Source organism: Salarias fasciatus, chromosome 5, assembly GCF_902148845.1.
Source record: "Salarias fasciatus chromosome 5, fSalaFa1.1, whole genome shotgun sequence".
NCBI lineage: Eukaryota > Metazoa > Chordata > Actinopteri > Blenniiformes > Blenniidae > Salarias > Salarias fasciatus.
The window spans coordinates 5967290-5992031 of NC_043749.1; the positions used below are offsets into that span (position 1 = coordinate 5967290).

At 43.3% G+C, this 24742-nt stretch overlaps 1 protein-coding gene and 1 non-coding gene across 2 annotated transcripts; both read left to right on the forward strand.

Moving 5' to 3' along the window:
* The first annotated feature begins 3985 nt into the window (after positions 1-3985).
* On the forward strand, positions 3986-4058 carry trnaf-gaa (transfer RNA phenylalanine (anticodon GAA)). Its single transcript has one exon. It is a non-coding gene; the product is annotated as a tRNA-Phe (tRNA).
* Positions 4059-7923: 3865 nt separating this feature from the next.
* LOC115387981 (inter-alpha-trypsin inhibitor heavy chain H3-like) lies at positions 7924-24201 on the forward strand. The gene is made up of 22 exons (XM_030090890.1): positions 7924-8034; positions 8538-8567; positions 8776-8799; positions 11809-11963; positions 12232-12336; positions 12418-12580; positions 12887-12997; positions 13106-13234; positions 14324-14440; positions 14587-14755; positions 14856-14981; positions 15093-15265; positions 15355-15540; positions 15643-15782; positions 18857-19017; positions 20936-20962; positions 21048-21107; positions 22735-22893; positions 23096-23297; positions 23400-23572; positions 23839-23950; positions 24063-24201. The coding sequence occupies exons 1-22, from the start codon at positions 7924-7926 to the stop codon at positions 24199-24201; spliced, it is 2772 nt and encodes a 923-aa protein (XP_029946750.1).
* The last annotated feature ends 541 nt before the right edge of the window (positions 24202-24742 follow it).

Below are 24742 nucleotides of genomic sequence, written 5' to 3' on the forward strand. Positions count from 1 at the left end.
AACAAGCCTCATATTTCTCTTCATTTAACCCATCCTGTTCATAATAAGTTTAACTTCTCATGCTGGGAGCAGTGGATTACTTCATGAAGATGAGGGTCAAAGGCCTTGCTCAGGGGTCTACAGTGGTAACATATCAGCAGCGGGATGTGATGATCGTTGTGTGATGAATTTCATGTAACGTGAGGGTTTGATGGGTGGAGGTTGGCTCATATACGGAGTAAACAGAAGGACGGAGATGGTCGTAGCCTTGTCTTTACTTGGTTCCACACTATCTGACTCTGCACACTACACCACTTCCTGATCACGTCTGCTTGTCCTCCATCACATCTAAACTGACCAATGAACAACTAGGAATATTTAAACTCTTCAACACATCTGAAACTTAAGGAGGTGCCGTACTTCTGTAAATATCGTAATTTGTAAATATGTAAACATATCAAAGCACCAATATGGAAATAAAAGTACAAATAGTGTAAACAGATTTTAACAAAATGCATAAACTAATTTGAAAACCTGATATTAGTAATAATATCACAGACTGATGGCAGAGCACATAGATTCAGACTTAAACACCTTAGAGCATTGCTGGACCTTCTGCCACCCGTGGTAAACTGGGAGGGATCCCGAGTGCCGGAGAGCTGAGTTACGATTAATCACGGACTCTGTTTGCAGACCAGTGCACTGGTGGGTGACACACGGCTAGCTTGCTGTTCGCTTGCTGGGCTTTACTGTGATGACATAATGACTGAGAAACAGCTACATGGTTACATCCATTGTATCCCAGACAAGACCCACGACTCAGGAAGGCTAATAAAAAGAATGCTGACCTGTTAGAGGACATTTGCCATTTTTCTGATGACCTCAGGAACAATGATGCTCTGTTGGCCAGGCCTATGAAGGTGGCCCATGAGCAACAATCGATGCAGATTGCTTCCCTCTCTGCGGCTTTCCAGGACTCAACACCTTGGGATCCTTCTGACTGTCTCCACCAGTGATTGATGGCTTCAGATCCATTCAAACATCAACACATTGCCCTGAGCATGATTTCTACAAATGGCTTGGAAACAACATGAGATGAGCTTCTTCTCTTGCTCTGCAAGGAGTGGCTGCATCTTTTCCTCCTCTCTTCTCTTTCTCTCCCTCCGTTGGTCAAACAACCGGCTCAGGTGTTTACGCAGCGGCATTGCCCTCTATTGTATGAGAACCTGCACACACAGGTGATTCAGCACCACCAGCAGTGGACAACTCCAAGGACGTGTTCCTGGTCGAATGGGGAATTTGACGCTCGCGGTCATCATAAGGGTTTTTTTATTTTTATTAACCTTTGTTTGTACAGGTGGGCCCCGTTGAGGCCCAGGGTCTCATCTTCAAGAGGGACCTGTCGGTAGCACAAAGTTTCAAATGAACAATGAAAAAATACCTAAAAACAAACAACATAAAACAATTGATCGAAAACATTAGAATGGTGCAGGTCTTAAGAGCAGGACAAGAGGTAGTTAAGAGCATATCTAAACTGCTATAGATCCTCTCACCATCTGTTGTACCAATCATTTATAGTGTCCAAGAGGAATCAAGGTGTACATCTTCAGTTCTTGCTGAAATGTGTTCCAGGTAGAAGGGGCAGAGCAGGAACAGCCCTTTTTGCCCAGTTCAGTACGGATTGAGGGAAAGGTGAGTGTGATGTAATCCAGGGTGCAGAGGCTGTGATGGGACTGTTTCTGTACCATGTATGTGTACAGATGGGAGGGAGGAGTCCAATAATGGATTTATTGATAAAAATGTACCAATGCACGGTTCTCCGTGCAGACAGAGAAGCCCAGTTTACCAGTGTGCAGTGATGTGTGAGACCAGTTACGGTAACACTTTACTTGAAGCACCCGGTATAACACATTGTAAGTAGTTATTGTTGTGGAATTTTTGGTGATACAGAGCCAAAGATGACGAGTCAAGGTGTTGACGCTGCACAAGGAGAGTTTATTCAGGATTGCAGAGGAAACACACACAGATCAGCTGATTGAGAACGAGGCTGCTGCTCCGAAGAGGATTCAACCTAATTCTGGCATGACTTCCGGGGATGCCAGATTATATCTTATGCGAGAATAAGAAGTGGAGACAAACAGGGCGGCCTTGCACATGTCACTGTGTTCCTGAAACTTTGCAACAAAGCATCATTCCATATCAGTTGTAAACAGTCATAAATGATCACAATGCTTTATAACCCACTAAACAGCATAGGGTTAGGGTTAAGGTTAGGGTTAGGGTTAGGTCCTGATGTTATAAAGCACTGTGATCGTTTATGAGTGTGTGTAATTATAGTTATACAATGCTATAATATACTTATAATGTGTTATACAGGGGTGCTTCAAGTAAAGTGTTACGCCAGTTACAAATCTCAATAAACCATGATACACAGCATCCAAGCGATGCAAGGAATGAGCAGAGGCATTCACATACACAACATCACCGTAATCCAGGAGTGGCAAGAACATGGCCGCAACAATGGCATTACATGAAAAACAGGCTCTATTTCTGAAGAAGAATCTTAGCTTCAGTTTCAGCTTCCTCAGTAACAGGTCATCGTGACTTTTAAAAGAAAGACTGTCATCGACTGTCATGCCTAAGTATTAATCGATGGTCACATACTCAATCAGGGTGCCCTCAGCGGAAAAAATACAGGGCAACGAGACAGGCACTTTCTTTTTGTTAGAAAAAAAGCATAGATTTAGTTTTTCCTGCATCTAAAAGTGCGTCTAAAGCTCAATAGTTGACCTGAATAGTGTTAAAAGCAGACTGCAGGTCTGCAAACACCTGAGCAACTGATATTGCATGACAGTAGATGACTGTGTCATTAGCATAAAGATGCACGGAAGCATGAACATTATGGCCCACATCGTTCATATAAATAGTAACGTAATGTCTCTTGAGTTCAACATTAGTGAGTTAAATGTTGCAGTTGCATCTTTGTTCCTGAGGAAGGCATTGTAACTTTAGATAGATGGCTGGAGCCAGGCTGATGTGTGTTACGTTCACGGACATTTGGAAAGAGCTAGAGTTTGAGAGGTTGGCTTGTGTTACGGCCTTAACAGTAGCCCTGTGTTGCTTCATTTATTGTTTGCTGAAGTGCAATAAAAAGCTGTTTGGAACAACCTGAAGAAGTCTGGTGCTTCACTGATTGCAGCATGTTACAGTAATAAAGGGTGGTTTCTAAAACAGAACCTTATGGTACACCACTTACAATGCTTAGGAACTCAGGCTTGTGTGGCACTATGATATAGTGGTTACATGAAAATAGTCTGGCGGGGCGAGCGCGGCGGGGGAAACGCTGGAGGCATGCTCCGCCCAGCTCCGCCAGGAGGCTGCGGCTGAAGGCTGCTGCTTGTCAGGGAGCCCAGGCGCCGCTGCAAGCGCGCTGCTCACCTCAACACTCCGCTTTATGACACAGCGGAGGGAGGGAGAGAGGGAGATCTGCCGGGCTCGAGATGCTTTGATCGTGCAAGCGCGGAGAGACAAGGAGGACTGTTGCTCTTTAGAGATGTAACGGGCCTGACGGCCTTTAATTGACACATTTTTCACAACAGTAGATGCAGGTTGAGAGCAGACGCTCCTCGGCTTGGGAGCACGGGGCAGTCTTGGCTGGTCGGAACCCCGTGAGGAAGACGGCCGGGGGGCAGCTGAGTGGTTCTGGTCAGGCGTCGCGGTGTCCCAGGGGGCAGACCTCCGTCGTTCTGCAGGCCGTTGGCAGGCTGTAAAAACTTTGCAGTCCCAGGGTACATCGGGTCTCTACACTGTCTCTTTTCTACTGTGAAAGAACAATGGAACAAGTTCCCAGTGTTCAGTGTCTCTGCCATTGCTGTGGAAATGTTTCTGAAATGAAAACACAAAAGCAGTGTGCTGTCATGTGAAGTGTCCTGTGAACAGGGGCCAACAAACATGTATACTTGCAGATGTACTCTGCGATGAATCCATTGAATTTTTAACCACGTGTGCCAAAGTAGCTCAGTTGGGAGAGCATTAGACTGAAGATCTAAAGGTCCCTGGTTTGATCCCGGGTTTCGGCAGACGAGAGGATGTTTTAAACCTAATCTGTTGCCAGTTCAGGGTCAAAGGGCAAATCCCACTGAAATGGCAACATGAGGATCGTGCGCATGGTTTACAGCCCATCAGGCCGAACACAGAGAGGCTCTCACCTAAAGGCAACTAAGAGTTGCTGATTAACCTTAAATGCATGCTTATTGAAAAAGGTGTAATTCTGTATATATTGACCATGTAAACACATTTACCATCCTGCATTAGGCTTCAGGGATTTCATTAGCTCCAGTAATGCCTCATTTCTGCTTAGCAGTATGGTATGGCAAAGCATCACCAGGCACAGATCTGTTACCTGTGTCTACTGTAGAGAGTACAGTTAAAATGTAGACAGAGGACGAAAAAATAGCTTCTCCAAATGTGAAAAAAAAAAATCCCTTATCTTTCCCCTGAAGTTCCGAATAGGAAGCTGTGATTGAGAAGTTAACTTCAGCCTTGCTGATTACGCTCCATGTTGGCGCCTCTCAGTTGAACTGATGTTAAACGAATTCACAGTTTGTGGAATCAATTTATCTTCTCTCCACACATAATATCTGTGACATGTGACTGCATGACATATTTCTGACAGTTGTTACACGACTGACCGCTCGTGAACTCACAATGAAGAAACCGTATTCATAAATGAAAATTGGTATTTGTAATTTTTGAAGTTTTAACTTTTAAAATAATTTTCTGAAACATGCTGCTCGGGGCTGAAGACCGCTGACTACAAAGCTAAACATCAGAACCTGGAACCTGGAAGAGAGGCCTTCAGCTCATGTCACAGACTGAGCCATCCGCTTCATATGGTGTCCCTGTGTACAGATTCACTTAATATGATTGTTTTCAGTCGTATTTAAAAAAAAAAACACTCATGCAAACACCTGCAATCTCATTCATCAAACCCGCAACTGTTGTGCCGTATTTATGCATTTAAATTTAGAAAGTCCAGGCAGCCGGACGACAGACGCAGTGTTACACAGAGGGCTGTGGATGTGACCAGAAATAGGGGTCGCATTAACTGAATATTTTACATCACTGACTGAATTTTTAGATGGATGATGGAGAGATCTGGAGACTTTCTGTCATTATGAGTGAGTAGAAAATGAGGGACACTCCAGTGCGCCTTTCTGCTCATTCAGACGCACACGGAAAGAAAACTCTCTATTCTGCGCTCATAAGACATCGTGTGATGGAGCTGTCAGTGTACCTGTAAGACTGCTCTTCCCAGGAGGTATGTTCAGTGACCAAACTGCGAAACTATGTCATTTTAGATTATATTTCATTGTAATCAGAAAAGGAAAATTAAAAGTCACGACCTTCTCCATCAAAATGACAGACAACAAAAAAAAATTACTTTTAGTGTGTTCATTTGCCTCACTCCATGGATTCAACCTTCATTTTTCATTTTTATGCTAAATCTTCCCTTAAGGGGGGGCTTTCACACCATTTTTGCACATGCACTCAGTAGATCACCAGAGACGCCCACTAATAACATGGAGACCAATGCATGTTAAATTTGGGGTCGCGAATCAAGATGGGAGCCACTGTACTACGGCAGTGGTGCATGCAGTAGCAACATTTCCGATGTCTTCAAGGAGCCTGAACAGGACAGGAGGAGACAGTGCTGTTTGGAATGAAAACGGTTTCCAAAATGTTTCACAGAGAACGGAGGTTCAGGGTTTCACGCCTGAGCAGTGCCGCTGAGGAGCCTCTAGCAGAGATTGAAGGATCACAACAGCCGGAGGGGAGCTCCAAGTTTACCGTCACATAATAATGTCACATACTTGCGTCGTTACGCGGCCGTTCAAAACCCTGCCTCCATTCTAACTGTACCCTCTACAGTAGACACAGGCAACAGATTTGTGCCTTGTTAGGCTTTGCCACACTGTACTGCTAAGTAGAAATGAGTCCTTATTGGCTGTCATGAAATCGCTGAAGCCTAATGCAGGATGGTAAATTTCTATTGCATGATCATGATTCTGTCACATTTCAGGAGAACATGATCAATATATCCAACATTAGTACCTATTTCAAGAAGAACACTGCCCGTATGTGTGAGCCTCTCTGCTTGACCTGCGTCAATCTGATGAACTGTAAACCAATGGCAGTACTCTCAATTTCACTTCAGTGGGATTTGCCCTTTGACCCTGAACAGAGCTGAACGCCAGCAATGGATTAGGTTGAAAAGTTACTCGGGGATGCAACGGGGAGGCAGAACTGAACAGAAAACTGTTGTTTTGAATTAAAGAGTGATTGTAGACCAAACAGTTACTCATTTACAGGAGTCTGCCGTCTGAATTCTTATAGTTTTTCCACAACATGCAGCCCATCAACCCATCTTCGGTGGGCTGATTTGTCCGCCATTACTCCGCCAGATGCTTAGCAGCAACAACTGAGCAGTACTGAGGCTGGAGCTTCCAGAAAGTAAGAAAAGACCGGCTTCTAGCACTGCCACAACTCCAGCACAGACCCCACAAGGCAAAAGAAACTTACATTTTACTCGAGCGCTGCTCAAAGAGCGAGGAAGGAGTTCCCCTCTTCTGTGCACGTACATGGGCACAAGCCACAGACACGAGCTTTTCACTAAGCTACAGTTACGCCTAGGGGCCTGCAGGGGTCGGTGTTTCGCATAACGAGCAAACTGCGCTGTGCTCCTTTAAAAGACACTTCTTTTTGCACCTTCTTTACTTGTCTGTACTCGGCGTGCTTCTTAAGGATAGCCGGTGGGTAATCGTGATCCACAAAGAATCGCTTGTTGTTGCAGAAAACCTGCGTCTTTTGCCATGCTCTTCTGATTCCCTCTTCTTTAACTGAAACTGGCAAACTTTGCAACGATGGAGCGGGGCTTTGATGGATCCTTTGGCATCGGTCCAAGCGCTCTGTGGGCTCGTTCAATCTTTACATCAACCTCATGTGGAATTTCCAGGGAGTCTCGCAGCATTTTATCCAAAAAGGAAATAATGTTGGTGCCCTCGGCTTGCTCTGGGATGGCGTATTCTGATGTTGTCTCTGCGTGCCCGGGCGTCTTGGTCTGTGAGCCTCACCTCCATCTCGTTCTGTCGTTGTACGAGCTGCTCCAGTAACGTTGATGCTGCCTGCATAGACGATTCAACTTCGCGCATACGACAGTCCACTTCATCCATGCGATTATTTGTTAAGTGTAGGTTTTGCTGGATATCCGAGAGTTGTTTCTTATTGTCTTACCTGAAATCTTTCAGTTCTTTCAATATGCTATCCAAGCTAGCTCTTACTGTTTCGTTATCCTCCAAATCCTCGTGGACGAGGGAGCAGCTCCGTTCTTGCCGTATTTCTTCACCAGCAGACTCCGTATCCGCCCTCTCCCTCTTTCCTTTACCTCTCCTGGTCTCCATTTTCCCAAAATTGCCCATTTTTATAATGCGCTGACTTATCAGGAGGGTATTTCGTCAATACAGTCAGAGAGCATTAAAGTTATGCAGCCATCTTTGATGCAACCCGGAAGCGCTCCCCCTGCTCACAGCATTTTCATTGTCACTGGAAAGTCTCCCCCATCTTGGGGGGTGAGAGATCAGCCATCCACGCCAATATTTTGTAGTTTTCGGTGTTGACTGCAAGTCACTGTTTACAGCTGTTAGCTTGAAATTTCATGGCCATTTCCAGTTCTGTTTACTGATGAAAATGACTCTTTTCATGTAGTGACATATTGTCACACAGTTTCAAAAGCAGCAGGTTTGTACCTCACAGTCGCCCACACTTGGAGCTCTGTCCAGTTGGTCAACAGTCAAGTGAAACACACACATAATTTGTTCCTCCCTCGAGGCAGGGAGCTCGGTTGCTCTGGACTGAAGTCAGTCAGTGTTGACTGGAGGTTTGGTCATGTCTGGACTGTTGGGAGTCCGAGTGCTGCTGCTGTGGAGCTGCTTCTGCCTCTGGTCAGGCCTGGCCTCGGGGGCTCTGGTCATCTCCAGGGACGATGAGGAGCCACAGGTAACTTCACACAGTAACTTCCTTGTATTTTGGAAATGAAATGTTTTTTTTCATAAGAATTTAATGTAGGCTATCTATTGTAGTGAGTGGCGACTGCTTTCCTTTACAGCTTTCAGTGCATGCACTGAAAATATTTGGAAATGGTGAATTCCAACGCTCTGGTGTTTTGAAAGAATAAATGAAAACACAATTTCTTCTTCTTCAAAAAAAAAATACATATTTCACATGATTTGAGTCAGTGGTAAAACAAACTGACATTTTCATTTGTACAGTAGTTTGAATTTACTTAATGCTTCAATAAAAAATATGAAGTAGGAAGTGACCATATATGGTCACTTGATACCTAAAGGGTTTAAAACCCACTGACGTTTCTGATGTATCTGACTTCTAACTTCAATATGTGTGAAAGATTTTGCTTTCATGTTTATTTAGATCATGTATTCTTTTTTTTTTTGTCTCTTGATAATGTTTTGGACGTTGATCATAATAGTGTACTTTTTCAGGATTCAAGGACATCTGCCAGATCACTGCAGGTAATGCCAGGAGCTTTTTTTTGTTGTTGTTATACTGTAAGCATGTTATTGGTTTGACTCATTGCTGGAACTTAAAAGTCAGCTGCAGTGTTCACTTTGAGGAAGTGAACTGGGGGACTCACGAGATAAAATAAAGTCAGAATTGAAATGTCTAAAGTTGTTCTGTCTGGCATGTTCAGAGTGTAACGTTTTTTCTTTATTGTTGCAGAAAAGAAGCACTAATGAGATGATGGTGAGTGAAGATATTTATATCTGCACGGATCATTTTTAATCAGAAGAACTAAGTTTGATTAAAAAAAAGCTGGTGCAGTGGTGATTGTTCAAGCTGAAGGATTCAAATACTGAGCCAGATGTTCTCATGTCTACCGTCATAAACCTTTGGACAGGATCTCTGATCTGAATGATCTTTAACCGTTTGGTACATATTAGTGCTTCAGGAGTAGCTCTCACTTCTTTGTTTGTGATAAAACATTTTTGTTAATGTATTTTAGTTCCAAGTAGCCTCTTAATATAGTAGGAAATTAAGTAGATTGTAACAAAATGGTGTCATGTAAATTTTATTCCAATATTTCAATTCTAATTCCATGTAACTCTGTGCATATAACAAAAGAAACATGGCAGCATACATACATAGTGAAGCACAAGATATGTTGAGGTAAAAAAACCCAAAACAATCTAATTTCTTTGCCTAAATGGCAAAATGATTTATTTACAGGTGTCAATGTTCTTAAGTTACATATTCATTGTTGAAGACAATGCAGTCATGAGTCATTTTCAGCTACTCCCACATTAAACCAGTCAGCCATCATATTGTGTTGCATCAAATAGCATTACTGTATTATATTGTACTTTATTGCATCATATCATTTCATTATGTTTATTATGTTTACTGTGATTCCTACTGCAGCAGATGATTTTGATCCGAGTTGAACTGATGTTTCGACTCACTCAGAAGTCTATTTGTTGAGATCATGGCAGTGGTTTGGTTTGTAGACTGGTGTTCAGGGACAGATTGCTCAAGACAAACATTGCTGTTCTAGTTTGACAAACAAACAAACAAACTGGAATAGTGTTCAAGGAAAAATCGGAACAGATGAAAGAAAAAAAGAGAAAAAAAATATAGGCCTACATATAGACACATGAGATCTGTGTCCAGAAGAGCACAGTGCTTGGAACAGCTGATATCCTGCACAAAACCCTCAAGCCCCCAGGCCTCTGATAGAGGACCTGAGAGCTCGAAAGAGATACCACCCAGGAAGGGCGAGAACAGTTTTTTTTTTTTTTTTTTTTTAATATATGTATATCTATTCATGGCTAATGAAAAGAGGTGGAAAAAGTACAAAAAAATTGTAATTGAGTAAAAGTATCTTTACTTTGCTTAAATCCTACTCAAAGTAAAAGTAAAAGTACCCATCTGAAAATTTACTTGAGTAAAAGTACAAAAGTACATCATTTAAAATGTAATTTGAGTAAAAGTTACTTACTCACGCGAACGCAGATAGGTCTTCTAAGTTTGGCCAAGGGTTTTTGAGGTTTTCCTTTCCAGAAGTTGCAGCTTCTTCAGACCCTTTCTCCTCCATTATCTCCAAATTGACTGCAACATCCACTGTACTCGAGGCTTAATACTGTCACTGTTTTTTTCATTTGCAATCGCAGAGTGCACGTCGGTTAAAACGCTCTTAAGTTCCCCCAAGACTTAGTCCAAAGAAAGACACTAAGAGGATATGTCCATTTATGGAGCTTTAATGATGCTCAACAAGCAGTGTACAGGTGTATTGTGTGTTTTCTAAAAATAAACAAAAAGACAATAATCATTATCAACTCACCACACTAATCCATATTTCCAGACCATATGTATGTATAGATAATTTCCATAAAGATAAAACAAGGCCTGACACAGCAATAACACACTGACCACTTACAGAGATCAACCTGAACTAGTGGGAATTGCCCTTTAATGTCGACGTTAGCTTCTATCAATCATTATCATTGCTAATCACACATAGCTGCCGGAGAGAGACCTCGCCACAAACAAGAGGGATACAGCAAACAACAGCCACTGCAACAGGGCGACCTACAAACAGTATAGGGATGTGCGCCGCTCAATTTTGGATCTAAATTTCTCCCGAAGCACTGTTCGGACCAGAAAAGTATTCCGGGTGAGTTCTACTTTATTCTATAAACAACACGAAAGCGGACCAATCACAGCCCTCGACGTTCACGTCACCACGCGTCGAAACGACGCGAAGTCACAATTTTCGGGAGGCGCACGTCAAGCCCCGATGTAGCCCGTCGTAGGGCTACGACGTCTACGTCGTAGGAACGACGTAGCGGCGACGGCACTGAGACAACCCACAGCAATGACGTATAGAATTACGTATAGAATAATTCTATACGTCATTGACCCACAGGCTGACGGCTCCGACTTGTTTTTGATGTCGGACTTCTCCGTGTGCCTTTTACTCTCCGACACGGAGCGGTGCTCAGCAGCCGTGAGCAGCGCCAACACTGCCCCTTAGTGGCTGGCGGTGCAAATAATGTCTCCAGTCTTCAGAACATCCACCTGTCCACGTGGAGATCCAGATCATAAATGAGACAAGAGGAAGGGCGCGTGGTTTTTTCATTATCATAATTGTACTCAGTAACGTGAGGAGGCTCAAATGTAGTAAAGTAAAATGCCTGGGTCAAAATGTAATTGAGTAAAAGTAAAAATTACATATTTCAAAAACTACTTAGAAAATTACAAATGACTCATAAAAAGTACTCAATTACAGTAACGTGAGTAAATGTAATTCATGACTTTCCACCCCTGCTTATGAAGCAGGTCCCAGCTCTGTCTCCGCTGGCAGATATACAGACAAAGGAGTGCTCTGGAAATATAGACATATTACAGAGGAAGAAACGATGCAGGACAACAATTGCTCAAAAGGGTCCCGAGTGCTGGAGGGTGCTGCCCCCCTGTGTCCATTTTGAGAACAACATGTCATTGTGCACTTCAACCGGTCTCTCATTGGTAATCCATCAGAATAAAGCAAAATGGGAGAAACAGAAACAAAACGTAATAATCTCAACAAAACACTTGTTTTGTGAGTATCGCACTAACAACCAAAGCCCAGAAAGGAAGAAACTGAGATTGTTAGACGTGTTCAATTATCTTTTATTGGGTCTGAACCTCGTTGGATAATGTCAGAGTTGCTTTATGGCTTTCCTTCCATGCTCAGATGTTTTGTCTCCTCCTCAGGTGGAGGTACACAGTGTGATAGTGGACTGCACTGTGACGTCTCGCTTTGCCCACACCGTCATGACCTCCAAGGCCTTAAACAAAGCAAACGTGTCCCAGGAAATATTTTTTGAAGTGGAGATGCCGAAGACCGCATTCATCACAAACTTCAGCATGTCAGTCAGTCTCCTCTCTGCTGCTTCTGTCACCAATGTGGTGGAGTTCGTCTCTGCATCTTGTCACATTTCACTGTCCTGTAAAGGACGGCAGTGGTGGTTCACTGTAGGATTTAATTGGTTTTCAGCGAAGATTCTGAATTTCAAACTCATAAACATCAATCGAATGACATGATAACTGTTGTTGCCGATTGAAAAATTTGAACACTTTGCATGTGGATCCTTGAATAATGTCATTGATTTGGTTCTTACTCTCTGAATCTCACAGGGAAATTGAAAATCGGTTCTATGTGGGAGAGATTAAGGAGAAAGAAAAAGCAAAGAAACAATATGAGAAGGCCGTTTCCTCTGGTCAGACAGCTGGACTGGTTAAGTGAGTCAACAAGAATAAAAAAAAACACATCATTAAATAAATCTAGTGTTGCTCGAATCAAGATATTCTGTTTTCTTATAGAGCCTCTGGAAGAAAAATGGAGAAGTTTTCAGTGTCCGTCAACATAGCAGCAGAAAGTAACGTGACTTTCATTTTGACGTATGAGGAGCTCCTCCAGAGGAAACTGGGCCTCTATGAGATTCTGACTCGAGTTAAACCCAAGTCTCTCGTCCAGGAGTTCAAGGTGATTTCACTGAGTTCAGCTGTGTGAGAAAAGTGTTAACGCAGCAATTTAAACTCCATCATATTTGGAAGTGCTGCCTGAACAGCCATGGATCACTAAAATACATAAAGATGTATTTGATGTAAAAATCCACTATCAATCGCTCCTTTCAATGTACATTTACCCTTGTGTATACGAACAGTGAAAACCGATATCTACTTATTTTCCTCTAACATATTTTCAACTGCAGTTTTTTCTGAAATTCAACTATTCTCTAATGACCTGACCTGTTGTCCCAAACCTGGTGTGTTTGCTTGTGTGAAACAGATTGTAACAAACATATATGAGCCTCAGGGCCTCTCCTCTGTTGATGCCCACGCAACCTTCCTGTCCAATGACTTGCTCCCCCTGGTGGAGAAAACTGTCTCAGACAAAAAGGTAAATGATCCTGCAGGGTTTTCTTCTGTTTTTCACACATCTGTCTCACTTGGTTCTCTTTACATCGAGTCCCATGCAATATATTCATTTTTTTTTATTCCTTTCCAGGCACACATCTCTTTCTCACCAACAATAGACCAGCAAAGAAAGTGTCCGGGTTGTGACGGGACACTGATTGATGGAGATTTTATCGTTAAGTATGATGTGAATCGAGAGAAGAACCTCGGGGACATTCAGGTCAGCTGTCAACAAGCACTTCAATCACCTTTTTTAAAATATTTATTCTATCCATTCTCAATGGTGCCTTTTTAAAGTGAGAACAATAAACATAAGCCAATTCATTTTTATTTTGTCTTCTTTAAAAAAAAAAAGACGAGACAATATAATTCATGCCCCTTTCACGTTTAATCAAATATACTCTCAAAGGGACAAAACACAATGATGTTCATGTTGAATGAGAACTGTCCGTTGTTTAATCTCCAGAGATATCAGAAGTCTGTCAAAAATTCAGTGTCATTCATGACATTACGAAACTCACTGCTATTTCTCCAGATCCCCCAACATTTTGCAAACAAGCAAAACATTTCTTTTTTTTTTTTTTTTTTTGGGGGGGGGGGTGTACCACTTTTCATGGCATAATAGTTGCAATATATGAATGTTTGTTCAAATTTGATTCATTATTTAATTCATTGCAATCGCTATATTTCATCATGAATTTTACCCTGATTTGATCCAGTTAATTTTAATTATATTTAAAATATCTTATTTCAAGATTCAGAGAATTATTGTTGAATAAATTTTTGAAAATGTTTTTGAACAAAATGAAAATAGCACATTAAATTTTAACATCACAATTCTAATATAGGCCAGTTGACAGGCCATTTGAATTCCAGTCTGGACCAGGTGGACTTTGGATTCTACTCTGGGCTGGCCAGAAACAGAATGTCAGTCTCCATAATACTTGAAACATATGGAAACACATGGAAATAAAGTCCAAGACGAACGGCAGTCTGCCTTCAACATTAGTCAGGGGAGGTGATCATCTCTAGCTGCAACCTGAAGCCAATGAAATCACTTCAAAAGATGGATGGAAACAGTCTGTTGGGATCAACTTCAGGCCCCAGTCACCCTCCATGGAATAAGGTGGTGTAGCAATTAGGGGAATTGTAATTGAGATTCATTTACATGTTTACAACATGTTGTATGTTTTTGAAATTGTGGTTGTGCAAAAAATAAAAAGTCTGAATGATGAAAAAAGAAGAAGGATTTTGTTTTGTATTCTGCCATTCTTTCTGATTTACTCCAGTTGTTTCTTACATTTTTCAGATTGTGAACGGATACTTTGTGCACTTCTTTGCTCCACCAGTCCTCCCAAGAGTGCCAAAGAATGTGGTGTTTGTCATTGACAGGAGCGGATCAATGACTGGAATGAAGATGCAACAGGTGAGAGATTTACACATGGATGATGACTCAAAGGCTCAAACACAGATTTTCAGTTTCCAGCAGTTTTTGTGAATGTGTGTGTGTGTGTGTGTCTGTGTGTGTGTGTGTGTGTGTGTGTGTGTGTGTGTGTGTGTGTGTGTGTGTAGACACAAGAGGCAATGCTGGCCATCCTCAAAGACCTGGACGAAGAGGATCACTTTGCTCTCGTCCCGTTCGACACTGTAACTGAAGTCTGGAAGGAATCACTCACCAAAGCAACCAAGCAAAATGTGTCTGATGCCATGAACTATATCAAGACAATAGATGCCAGGGGATGTTAGTAAATTAAAAGACAACAACAACAACTCAAAAACATGTACTATTACACTGCAAATTACAACAAAGATAATTTCATGTGCGTGCGTTTTCTTTTTAGCAACACGCATGACTTCTGGAGTAACAAAAGGAATAGACATGCTGAAAAAGGCCCGACAGGAGAACAGACTCCCTGAGAGAAGCACTGATATGATCATTTTACTGACTGATGGGATGCCAGATCATGGTAAGTTAATGGAGTGTGTATGCACTGTTTGATACACACAACATTGATTCTGACAACTTAATCTTCCATTTCACATTATGTTCATCTTTGATCTGAACTTTACCAATGAAGGACTATCTTATGTGCGGTCGAATGTTGCCTCGGCCATGGGAGAAAAGATGTCACTGTACTGTTTGGGATTTGGAAATAATGTGGATTACAACTTTCTGGATGTGATGAGCAAAGAAAACAGAGGAATGGCTCGTAGGATCTATGAAGCTTCAGATGCAACACTGCAGCTCCAGGTGAAGAATCAAGAGTCTTTATTGGTTCATCTTTCAGATCTGATTTGTTCTATAACATGTGTTGAAGAGTGTACTTTTGTTTCTTCCAGGGCTTCTATGAAGAAGTAGCCAGTCCTCTGCTTTTAGATGTGGACCTGCGGTATCCTGACAATGCAGTTGACTTCCTGACCACCAACAACTTTGCCCAGTTGTTTAATGGCTCAGAGATCGTGGTGGCCGGGCGGCTGACAGACAACAACCTGGATAACTTCTTAGTAGAAGTGCTCGGCCAGGGGGTGAGGCAATAGAACTGGCAGGAATACAGAGACAGAAGAATCTTGAGAAAGTGAATGCTTGCTCACTGCTCTGCTCTTTCTCTTCTGTTTTCCGGCTGTTAGTTTGAAGGAGACTACAAGGTGGAAGGCCAGGCCAGTGCTCTGGACTGGACAGCAATGTACCCGGATGATGAGTACATCTTCGGAGATTTTACCGAGCGTCTGTGGGCATACCTCACTATCCAACAGTTACTGGAGAAGAGGTCTGTCACATTCATGAAAGCCCAGCATCTTTTGGAAAAAATCCTCTTTTCTGGGTTTTTTTTTCTTTCTGGTCTTTATGATGGCAGATTAAAAAAAAAAAAGACCTTCAGGCTTACAGATGAATAAATAAATTGAAATTTTGCAGTACCTCCGGATTGGCAGACCGGGGTGGTGGTTCCCCTTTTTAAAAAGGGGAACCATCGTGTGTGCTCCAACTATAGGGGGATCAGACTCCTGAGTCTCTCCAGGAAAGTTTATTTCAGGGTACTGGAGAGGAGGATTCGACCGATAAAGGAGGAATAATCTGGTTTTCAACACTGGTCATGGAACACTGGACCAGCTCTATACGCAGGGGTCAGCAACTAGATTTGGCATCGAGCCACTTTTTTTTTTTGGCACTTCAATCGTGGGCTGGGGGGTGTGGGGTTTTTGTTTTGTTTCATTTCGTTTATTGAGAGCCCCATTAGCTCCTGACCTAGCTCAGGAGCTATTCTCCCTGGGGTCTCTTTCAAATAATTCACATCATTACATCTATACATAAATTTTGAACATGCATACACACACAACGCGCGTCCATTCGCGGAGCGGGGGGGGTGGGGTTGGGGAGGCTGAGGCATACATCCGCGGAGCGTGGGGGCGGGGGCCATCCATTCACGGGGTGTGTGTCCGCTCACGGGCGCTGGAGGGGTTCGCGGTGCGTGCGTGCATTGGAATCCAGTCACCGGCTGGATTGGACAGTTTGGCAGGCCAAATTTGGCCCGCGGGCCGCCAGTTGCCGACCCCTGCTCTAAACCCTCCATTGGGGGCTTGAGACTTCATGACAGTTCACCCGACCAGTCCACATTTGTTGTGTGAATTTGGAGAAGGTGTTCGACCACATTCATGTGGTATCTTGTGGGGGGTGCTTTGGGAGTTTGGGGCCCCTTGTTCAAGGAATGCTCCGACAATTTTGGACCCATGCCCTTTCCCTATCATTGACAAAATGAGACAGTCTCACCTTTCTTGTGTCTCTGCGTCCAGTGGCTGGCTCCCAGCTGTTAGCATCATAGTTAGCTTAGCTCAATTGCTGGAGGTCAATAGGAGTCAGAGCCGGACTGACGAAAGTGGACAAAACACTCCTTACAGTGGTCCAGGGAATGGCGTATTAGCACGTGAAGTAAATCCGAATGGTTATAAAACATTCTGAAAGACGTGTTTTATCTTCAACCCGTTAAAATACCGTTTTGAGACACACAGACCTGCGCATGTGCAGTGTTCCACGGAAGGATATACTGGCGCACAGCAGTAGCAGCCGGAAGGAACAGAAGAATATAAAAGTGCGCCAGATGAGTTTTGTAAACCAGTTCTGGCTGCTACTGCTGTGCGCCGGAATGATTTGTGAGATGGAGGTGGGATGGAGGACTGGGGGATGGAATTACAGATGAAAATGGCGGCCAGCTGAAGACTTCAGTTAAAATGGCAAGTCAGAGGGATGTGCTGGGCACATGTGCTCGGTAGCAAAGGAGAGCTTGAGAGGGAATGAGGCCTGTTTCCTCTCTCAAGTGCAACTTTGTAAAGCCAATTCAAAAAGAGTCTCCATGACCTGTGTTGTCCATCACCTCAGACCAGGTGGAAGATGTTGGATTCACCATGCAATGTTTTGGTGTAATGCTGGAGGCTTAAGCATTACAGTCCAGTATCAAGATTAACTTCCAAACCTGGCGTTGGATGAAGCGAAGTGATCATTAGCTTACAGACTGTTAACTTATCCTCATTTCATCAAAACCAGAAAATAATTACAATTAAATCCACACATCATGAATGCAAACAGTTCTATGCTTAGCAAAACCTGTCTATGCTAAAGCCCAGATAGTTCCCAAGTTCCATTGTCTTTGGAGGAAGAGTCGCTCGGTGCTGGCCAGCTGCTTGGTGCTAGCCAGGTGGTGTTCTTTGTCTCCTGTTAGCAGGTCCCTGTTAGCATGTCTGTTGCTGTGCAGTGGTGGAAGATGAAGGTGTTGAAGGGTTGAAGAACCGTTCCTGCCGTGGTTCTTCCGCGATGTCCTTGTCATGGACTTGAGGAGTGGATCCTGGGTCCGGGTGGCAGTCAGACGCTGGGGCTGACTGGTGCTTGGCTTGGTCAGTGCAGTCTGCCATGTGCTTATGGCTGTAGGCCGGAGATCCTGCTATAGGCTGAAGGAACTGATCGCTTCGCCTGTGGAAGTCTCAAAGAAAAGTTTGTGAGAGTCGAGGCGGTGCTCCTCTGGCCTGTTCTGGTGGTCCTCGGTGGGGGAGTGCCTGGATGCTGGACGCCAGGGTCCTCTCTGGTTAGGCCCTGGTCTTAGGGCCTACCCTTCCTTTGTTAGCTGTTACCAGTGCTGGCTAGCCGGCTGTGGGACCAGGGAAGGTCCCTTCCTGCCTCCTCGGAGATTGAGCAAGAACCCTCCTGGAGAACCTTCCTTGTCGAAGGTCTGGATCCAACTCTTGAAGTGGGGCCGGAGGAACTGCTGGGCTGGGTGGTTTCTGTGAAACCTGACCAATCACAGTTCAACACCTCCTCTCAGAGGTGGGCTTTGAAGCTTGGCTGGAATTTCAAATGCTGTTTCTGGTGCATGCTGGACTCTTGCAGGGCTGAGCTTTGAAATCGGTTCTGTTCATAACATTTCTGGACAGAATTTCATGGTCCCGGTAGGGGGTACAGTTTTGTAACCACAGGATTTCATTCTTGCTTGATGCAGATTATGTTGTCGCGCAAGCTTCACTTGAACCTGGACTTATAGCATGTACAATGGTGGTCTGCCCTCTCCAGTTTGACGGAGAGACCCTGGCTTGTGTTGGGGAGAAATAAAATGTTTTTTTTTTTTTTTTTTTTTATCATATATGGTGTTCTTATTGTTGGTGACTGATTTGAGCTGTGGCGGAGGTCTGTGCTCTCTGAGTGCCAAATTCCAGTTGATCATTATTTTCATTATTTTTCATGCTTCTTTCTGGCCATTTGTAGCAGCCTATTTTAATCTTGGCATTTTAATCTACGAATATCTTTTCTCCATGTCAAATTTTTTTGGCTTCAAATTACCACTCTTGCTTTCTCTTACAGCAAAACTGGTGACTCAAATATGAAAGCCAATGCCACGGCCAAAGCCCTGGAAATGTCCCTGAAGTACAGCTTCGTAACCCCTCTCACCTCCATGGTGGTCACCAAGCCTGAGACTGAGGACGGAAATGCTGACCCTGTCATCGCTGACAAGCTGACCGAAGGTAATTCAGGTTCAAGATTCATGAAATTTTATTGATCCCCAAAGGGGAAATTCAGTTTAGAGCTGTTCTGCCAACACAGCTCATGGCCGTGTACCAGGTGGCGTGCTGCACTTGAAGGCAAGAAACAGCAGAGTTTGGGGTGGTGGAGTGTGCAGTGGGGTAAATCAACAAAAGGAACGAAATTTATAATCATAGTTCAGATGAAACCATCATTAGAGGTTTGAAAAAAAAAAGGCAAAACCCACAACGAACACAGCCTGTGACATGACTGGGTTAGAGGGGTAGGGGAAAAGGGGAAGGGGAGGGGTCATACAGCTTATCTGCTCTCAGGTCATGGGGTGCAGTCAACTATACATCAGAAAATACTATTTTATGGCGCACACGTCTTGTTTTGTTCGGTGACCGCAAAGGACTGCGGGGGGAGGGGTGGAGGAGGGGGTTTGGGGGTGGTAAATGGATAGGCTCAATGTGTGTAGTTGTCCAAGAGTTCGTATGTGCAGGTGAGCCGTGGCTCCCTCTTCACCAGAGAGTCACAACTCAGCTGGGAAAATGGGAATCAGTCCAGCCTTCAGGGTCACAGTGTCGAAGTGGGTAAACAGTGAACGGAGCTTCACCATGCTGGAGTCCGCTGGAGGGAATAAAACAAAACCTGAACAGTAACCTTGAGGCTACAGCAGGAGGGGAGTTGAAATCTGATCTTCGCATTCTTTTAGGCGTAGGAGACAAAACACTTTCATGTTCCTTCCATCGGTCTCTCAATCGTTAGCCAGAGGAGAAATTAACCCATTCTCAGACAGAATCTACCTTACAGTTCAGTTCAACAGTCATTCTGAAGAAAATTGTCCATCTTGCAACTGACTTCATTGTTGATGTTAATCTCTCCTTTGAGCCAATTGTTGATCAAGGTCGCCAGCTGTTGGGCGACATTTTTTTTTTTTTTTTTTTTTCTGCAGTCTTTAATTTCCAGGATCCTGGTCAGGTACATAATCCAATCAGCTGCAGATCCATCATCATAAATCGGAATATGTGGACGTCTCCCACATCTTCAAAGGACAGGGGTGCCAGGCACATGGCCTCTCACTTCTCCCACGTAGCCAGCTGCCAGACTCCCGTCCGAGCAGGGACATTCCCCACATCTCTGCTTCTTGTTGAAATAATCTTGTCAATTGCATTGAGAGACTCATTGATTAGTTTCATTTTGAATTTGAAGTTTCGAAGACCATCAGAGCAGAGGTCCAAAGAGAGACGAAGAAAATAGCTGGAAGTGGGGAAAACATGGCTGAGGGAGAGAAAGATAGGAGAGGAGGAAAAGATGCAATCGCGTCCTTCAAGAGCGAGAGCAGAAAGTCAACCTAAAGCAGAAAGAAATAGAAAAGACTTGAAAATGGATTCTACGCTGTCTTGTCAAACATTACTGTAGGAGCCATTTATCATTTCTTTCGTTGACCACCAGGGGGAGCAGTATGGGAAAAGTATAAATGGAGCACACAGGTGATCAGGGTCAGGTGTGTGAGAGGGTGGTAGCATACAGTCTTTTGACAGTGTCGAATCGGCGTGTGAATGGTGTGTGTGTCCGGCCTATGGATGTGGAACTGTAAGTGTGAGCTCTCCGGCTCCAGCTTGACATGTAACCTGTGGAATTATGGACATGGAAAATAAATGGGTTGCTGCGCCCAAACAACGGAAAATAGTTAATTGATTGATTAATACGCCGTGCAGATACGCGTCCGAAACGGTTCTCCCTCTCCGTCCTCAAAGGAACTCAAAGTGTAGCAGCCCTATAGGGAAAGGGCTCACAATTACCACTGTCAACAATGTTTTCTCTCCCATGCAAAACATTTAAGCTCATACAGATAAAGACATCAGAGGCTATTTGTACCAGGTTTTTATTCTCTCTGACTGTTTTTGTGTTTAACAGCCCAGAGACAAATGGCAGAGAGAATGGGTAAGACTGTTTCCAACAATACTGTACTTCAAAAAAAAAAGAAAAGAAAACAATTTTGACCTGACTTAACTTTTTCTGTGAATAGGTTATCGCTACCAGAGTCCTCCATCATATACAAATTATCGATATTCAGCCCCAGTTTTTGGTGAGTATATTTCGGTTTTGATGGAATCATTGCTCATGTATGTTTCATGCCTCTAATCATGACAACAACAACTTTTCATTTTCCAGCAGGACAGCTGTAATGAATTGGATGTTCACATCCTTCACTACATAGATAGTCCTCAGGTATTCTTGGTGGTTCCTCTGATGGGACCATTGGTGGAGAACATGTGGAAGAACTTTTCATCCATTGATTCATTTATATTTGTATCTTTTTCATCAGTGATGTGAAGGGGAATGTTGAGATTGGCAGCAGACTGGAAAAGTAGCAGCAGTAATTAGCCATCGCCGTTGTTCTTGCTCAGTTTCTTCTTTATTAATATTCTTTGTCCCACGTGAATGCATTTTTGACCCCCTGAACATAGCTGAATGTGGGGTTTTCGGCCCGGCGAAAAATTCGATAAAATTTATACCTCCACAGTGACAGATCAACACCGGCTCAACAGTGCCACCTACAATCAGACCCCTATGGCCCACAGAGTGGGCATATTTTCACGTAGGAACACGAAATTCACACCAGTGACAGAGCATGAGGGGACAAACAGAAAACTCTCTTGGCCAAAATCTGTAGGACCAACAGGAAGGCGGCCATCTTGGATACAAAATTAGTCGCCATTTCGCTTTTCATTTTTCAAATGAACTGAACTCTTACTTCCTTTCTTCCAAATGAGCCCAAACTCAGCACACTGAATCTACACACATTGACTTTCAATAATCAGCCAGCTTTTTTTGATACGTCGCTCGGTCTCCTCACAGCACACCGTCGAAAAATGCCTTCATTTCCTGTTATTTCGACAGCCCCTCACGAGCTCAGGCATTGTCCTAGAACACTCAGATTACAGTGAGTTATGTGCCATAACGGTCCTCATGTAATGCATTATAAAGTTTAATACAACTCAACTCTTTAGCGCCCCCTAAAACATTAACATTCTTCCACAGTAACCAAACTGTGCGGTAAAATTCTATGCCTGAAGACAAGCAAAAAATTATATTACCATTTTGATGCATTTATGGCCAGCAGGGGTGCAAAGACCCCCCCCCCCCCGAAAAATACACAAAAATTTCTTCCAAGCACACTCTGTCCAACTGTCTTGAAATTTTGATCAATTATACAAAACATGATGCTGATTATATCGATGTATGAATGACTGTGATAGATGCGACAGCGCCACCTATGGGAATGTGCAAAGATTACAATGCAATTTTAAAAAAATACTTTTATCAATCTTTTTCACATTGGACAGAAAATTCCTTTGTGGCCTCCTGATCAGAAAAGTCAATCAGCTCTTTCCTGTAGCTTCCATGGTTTTGACTCCAGAGGCTTCTTAAAAACCCATTCATTGTCTATGTGGAAATGTCGTTTGGCTTCCAATTATTCAAATGAACTGAACTCCTCGGTGTTTGGACCAAATGAGCACAGTGTGTGGTGTCAATGTCAATTTAGCGAGCGCGAGACGTCGACGGCAATAGCAGGCAGTGAAGCACTAACCATTGCAGCGTGCGGCTTTAATGTCAGATTGTTGTTCTTCAGAGCAGTAATCTTACTTTGCTGTGTAACTCTGGATGAATATTCCCACACTCATATTTGACCATGAACTTTGTGACTGAAGGAATGATATCACAGCTGAGTTCTGGTGTTCTGCTGTCATCCACAGTGGATGGAGATCCTCATTTCATGATAGAGCTTCCTGACAGACATGATGCTTTGTGCTTCAACATCAATGACAAACCAGGAACCATTTTTAACCTCGTCAGTGATCCAGAATCAGGTCAGCCCTCAGTCCAGTTTATAATGAAGACTGTATGAAACTTTGACATGTTTTAACTGCACCATGCTGTCCTTTGAAAGACCAGTCAGTCTTTTGGTGATTTGGTCATTTGAATGATTTGTCACTTTTGGACTTCGAAAAAAAGAAATATATTATATCTTGCTGATTATCAGCGAGTGACTGGATTCAACTGTTTCTTCAGGTATTGTGGTCCATGGCCAGATTATTGGAGACAAGAAGATTTCCCCTGACGGGACCATGAATACCTATTTTGGGAGTTTTGGCATCATTCACCAGACTCTGGGGGTCAGACTAGAGGTGAACACTCAAGAAATCTCAGTGTTTCAGGACAACAAGCAAGTCAAGCTGCTGTGGTCTGATACAGCTGCTGTCAAAGGACTCAAGTGCGTGATCACATGTTTTCCTCTCAGATAAAAACTTCTTCCCACTGCGAGATATCCGGAAAACAAATGTTCATTCTGCTTTGATCGTTCTCGCTGCTGCAGCATGGATCTTCTTGTGACCAAAGATCGCAGTCTAACAGTCACACTGAAGGATTCGGTTAAGTTTGTCATTCTGCTGCACAAAGTGTGGGCGAAGCACCCCTACCACAGAGACTACCTGGGTTTCTACACTGTGGACAGTCACCTCCTGTCCCCTTCTGTCCATGGGCTGCTGGGTGAGGAACACAATCATTCAGAAGTATATTGGTCTAGCTGTGATTTGCTCCTCATTCAATAAGGGTTTGAAGATGTTACTAAATAAGTTTCTGCACAATAATGAAACCATTGCTTGAGAGGGTTGTTTTATGATTAGAATCACAGAGATCAAATGTGGTAAAGCTGAATTTCTTTGTCCCTAATTTGAAAAAACATTATTTGTTGTGATAAATAGGATTTTGACCATCTTGTTTTAAAATGAGGCTCTCGATGATTCGTCATTTAGGTCAGTTCTATCATGGGATTGAGTATGAGGTGACGGGGCTGCGTCCAGGAGAACACCCTGATAAACCAGACGCCACCATGTATGTGAAAGGACGTGAGCTCAATGTGACCAGGTATGCCTCAAAAATCTGTAACACCTGTAGTGTGTGTCCTAAATGTACAGATTGTTGAATACGGGTCCACAGGGTAATTTAGTCTTGTTGAATTGTGTTTCTCTGTCCACAGAGGCTGGCAGAGGGACTTCAGCAGAGATGTGAAGAATGGAGAACGTGTTTCCTGTTGGTTCATCCACAGTAATGGGACTGGCCTCATCGATGGAGACGCGTCAGACTACATAGTCTCCAGCCTTTTCACAACAGATTGAGACCGATTAACATTCACCATTCAAACCGTCACAGTCAAATTAATTCAATAAATCTACACGTTCACATGTAATCACACCACAAATACTCTCAATACTCCCATGATATTGCAGGTGAATTTCTGTGTTGTGTCAACAATTGTCAATGTCAAGTTCAGACATTGTGTCATTTTTGGATCAAGGATCGCAAATTGGTCTAAACAGGCCTCATATTTCTATTCATTTAACCCATCCTGTTCATAATAAGTTTAACTTCTCATGCTGAGAGCAGTGGATTACTTCATGGAGATGAGGGTCAAGGGTCAGTGGTAACATGTCAGCAGTGGGATGTGATGATCGTTGTCTGATGAATTTCATGTAACGTGAGGGTTCGATGGGTGGAGGTATGGCTCATATACGGAGTAAACAGAAGTACGGAGATGGTCGTAGCCTTGTCTTTACTTGGTTCCACACTTTCTGACTCGGCACACTACACCACTTCCTGATCATGTCTGCTTGTCCTCCATCACATCTAAACTGACCAATGAACAACGTCAGAATATTT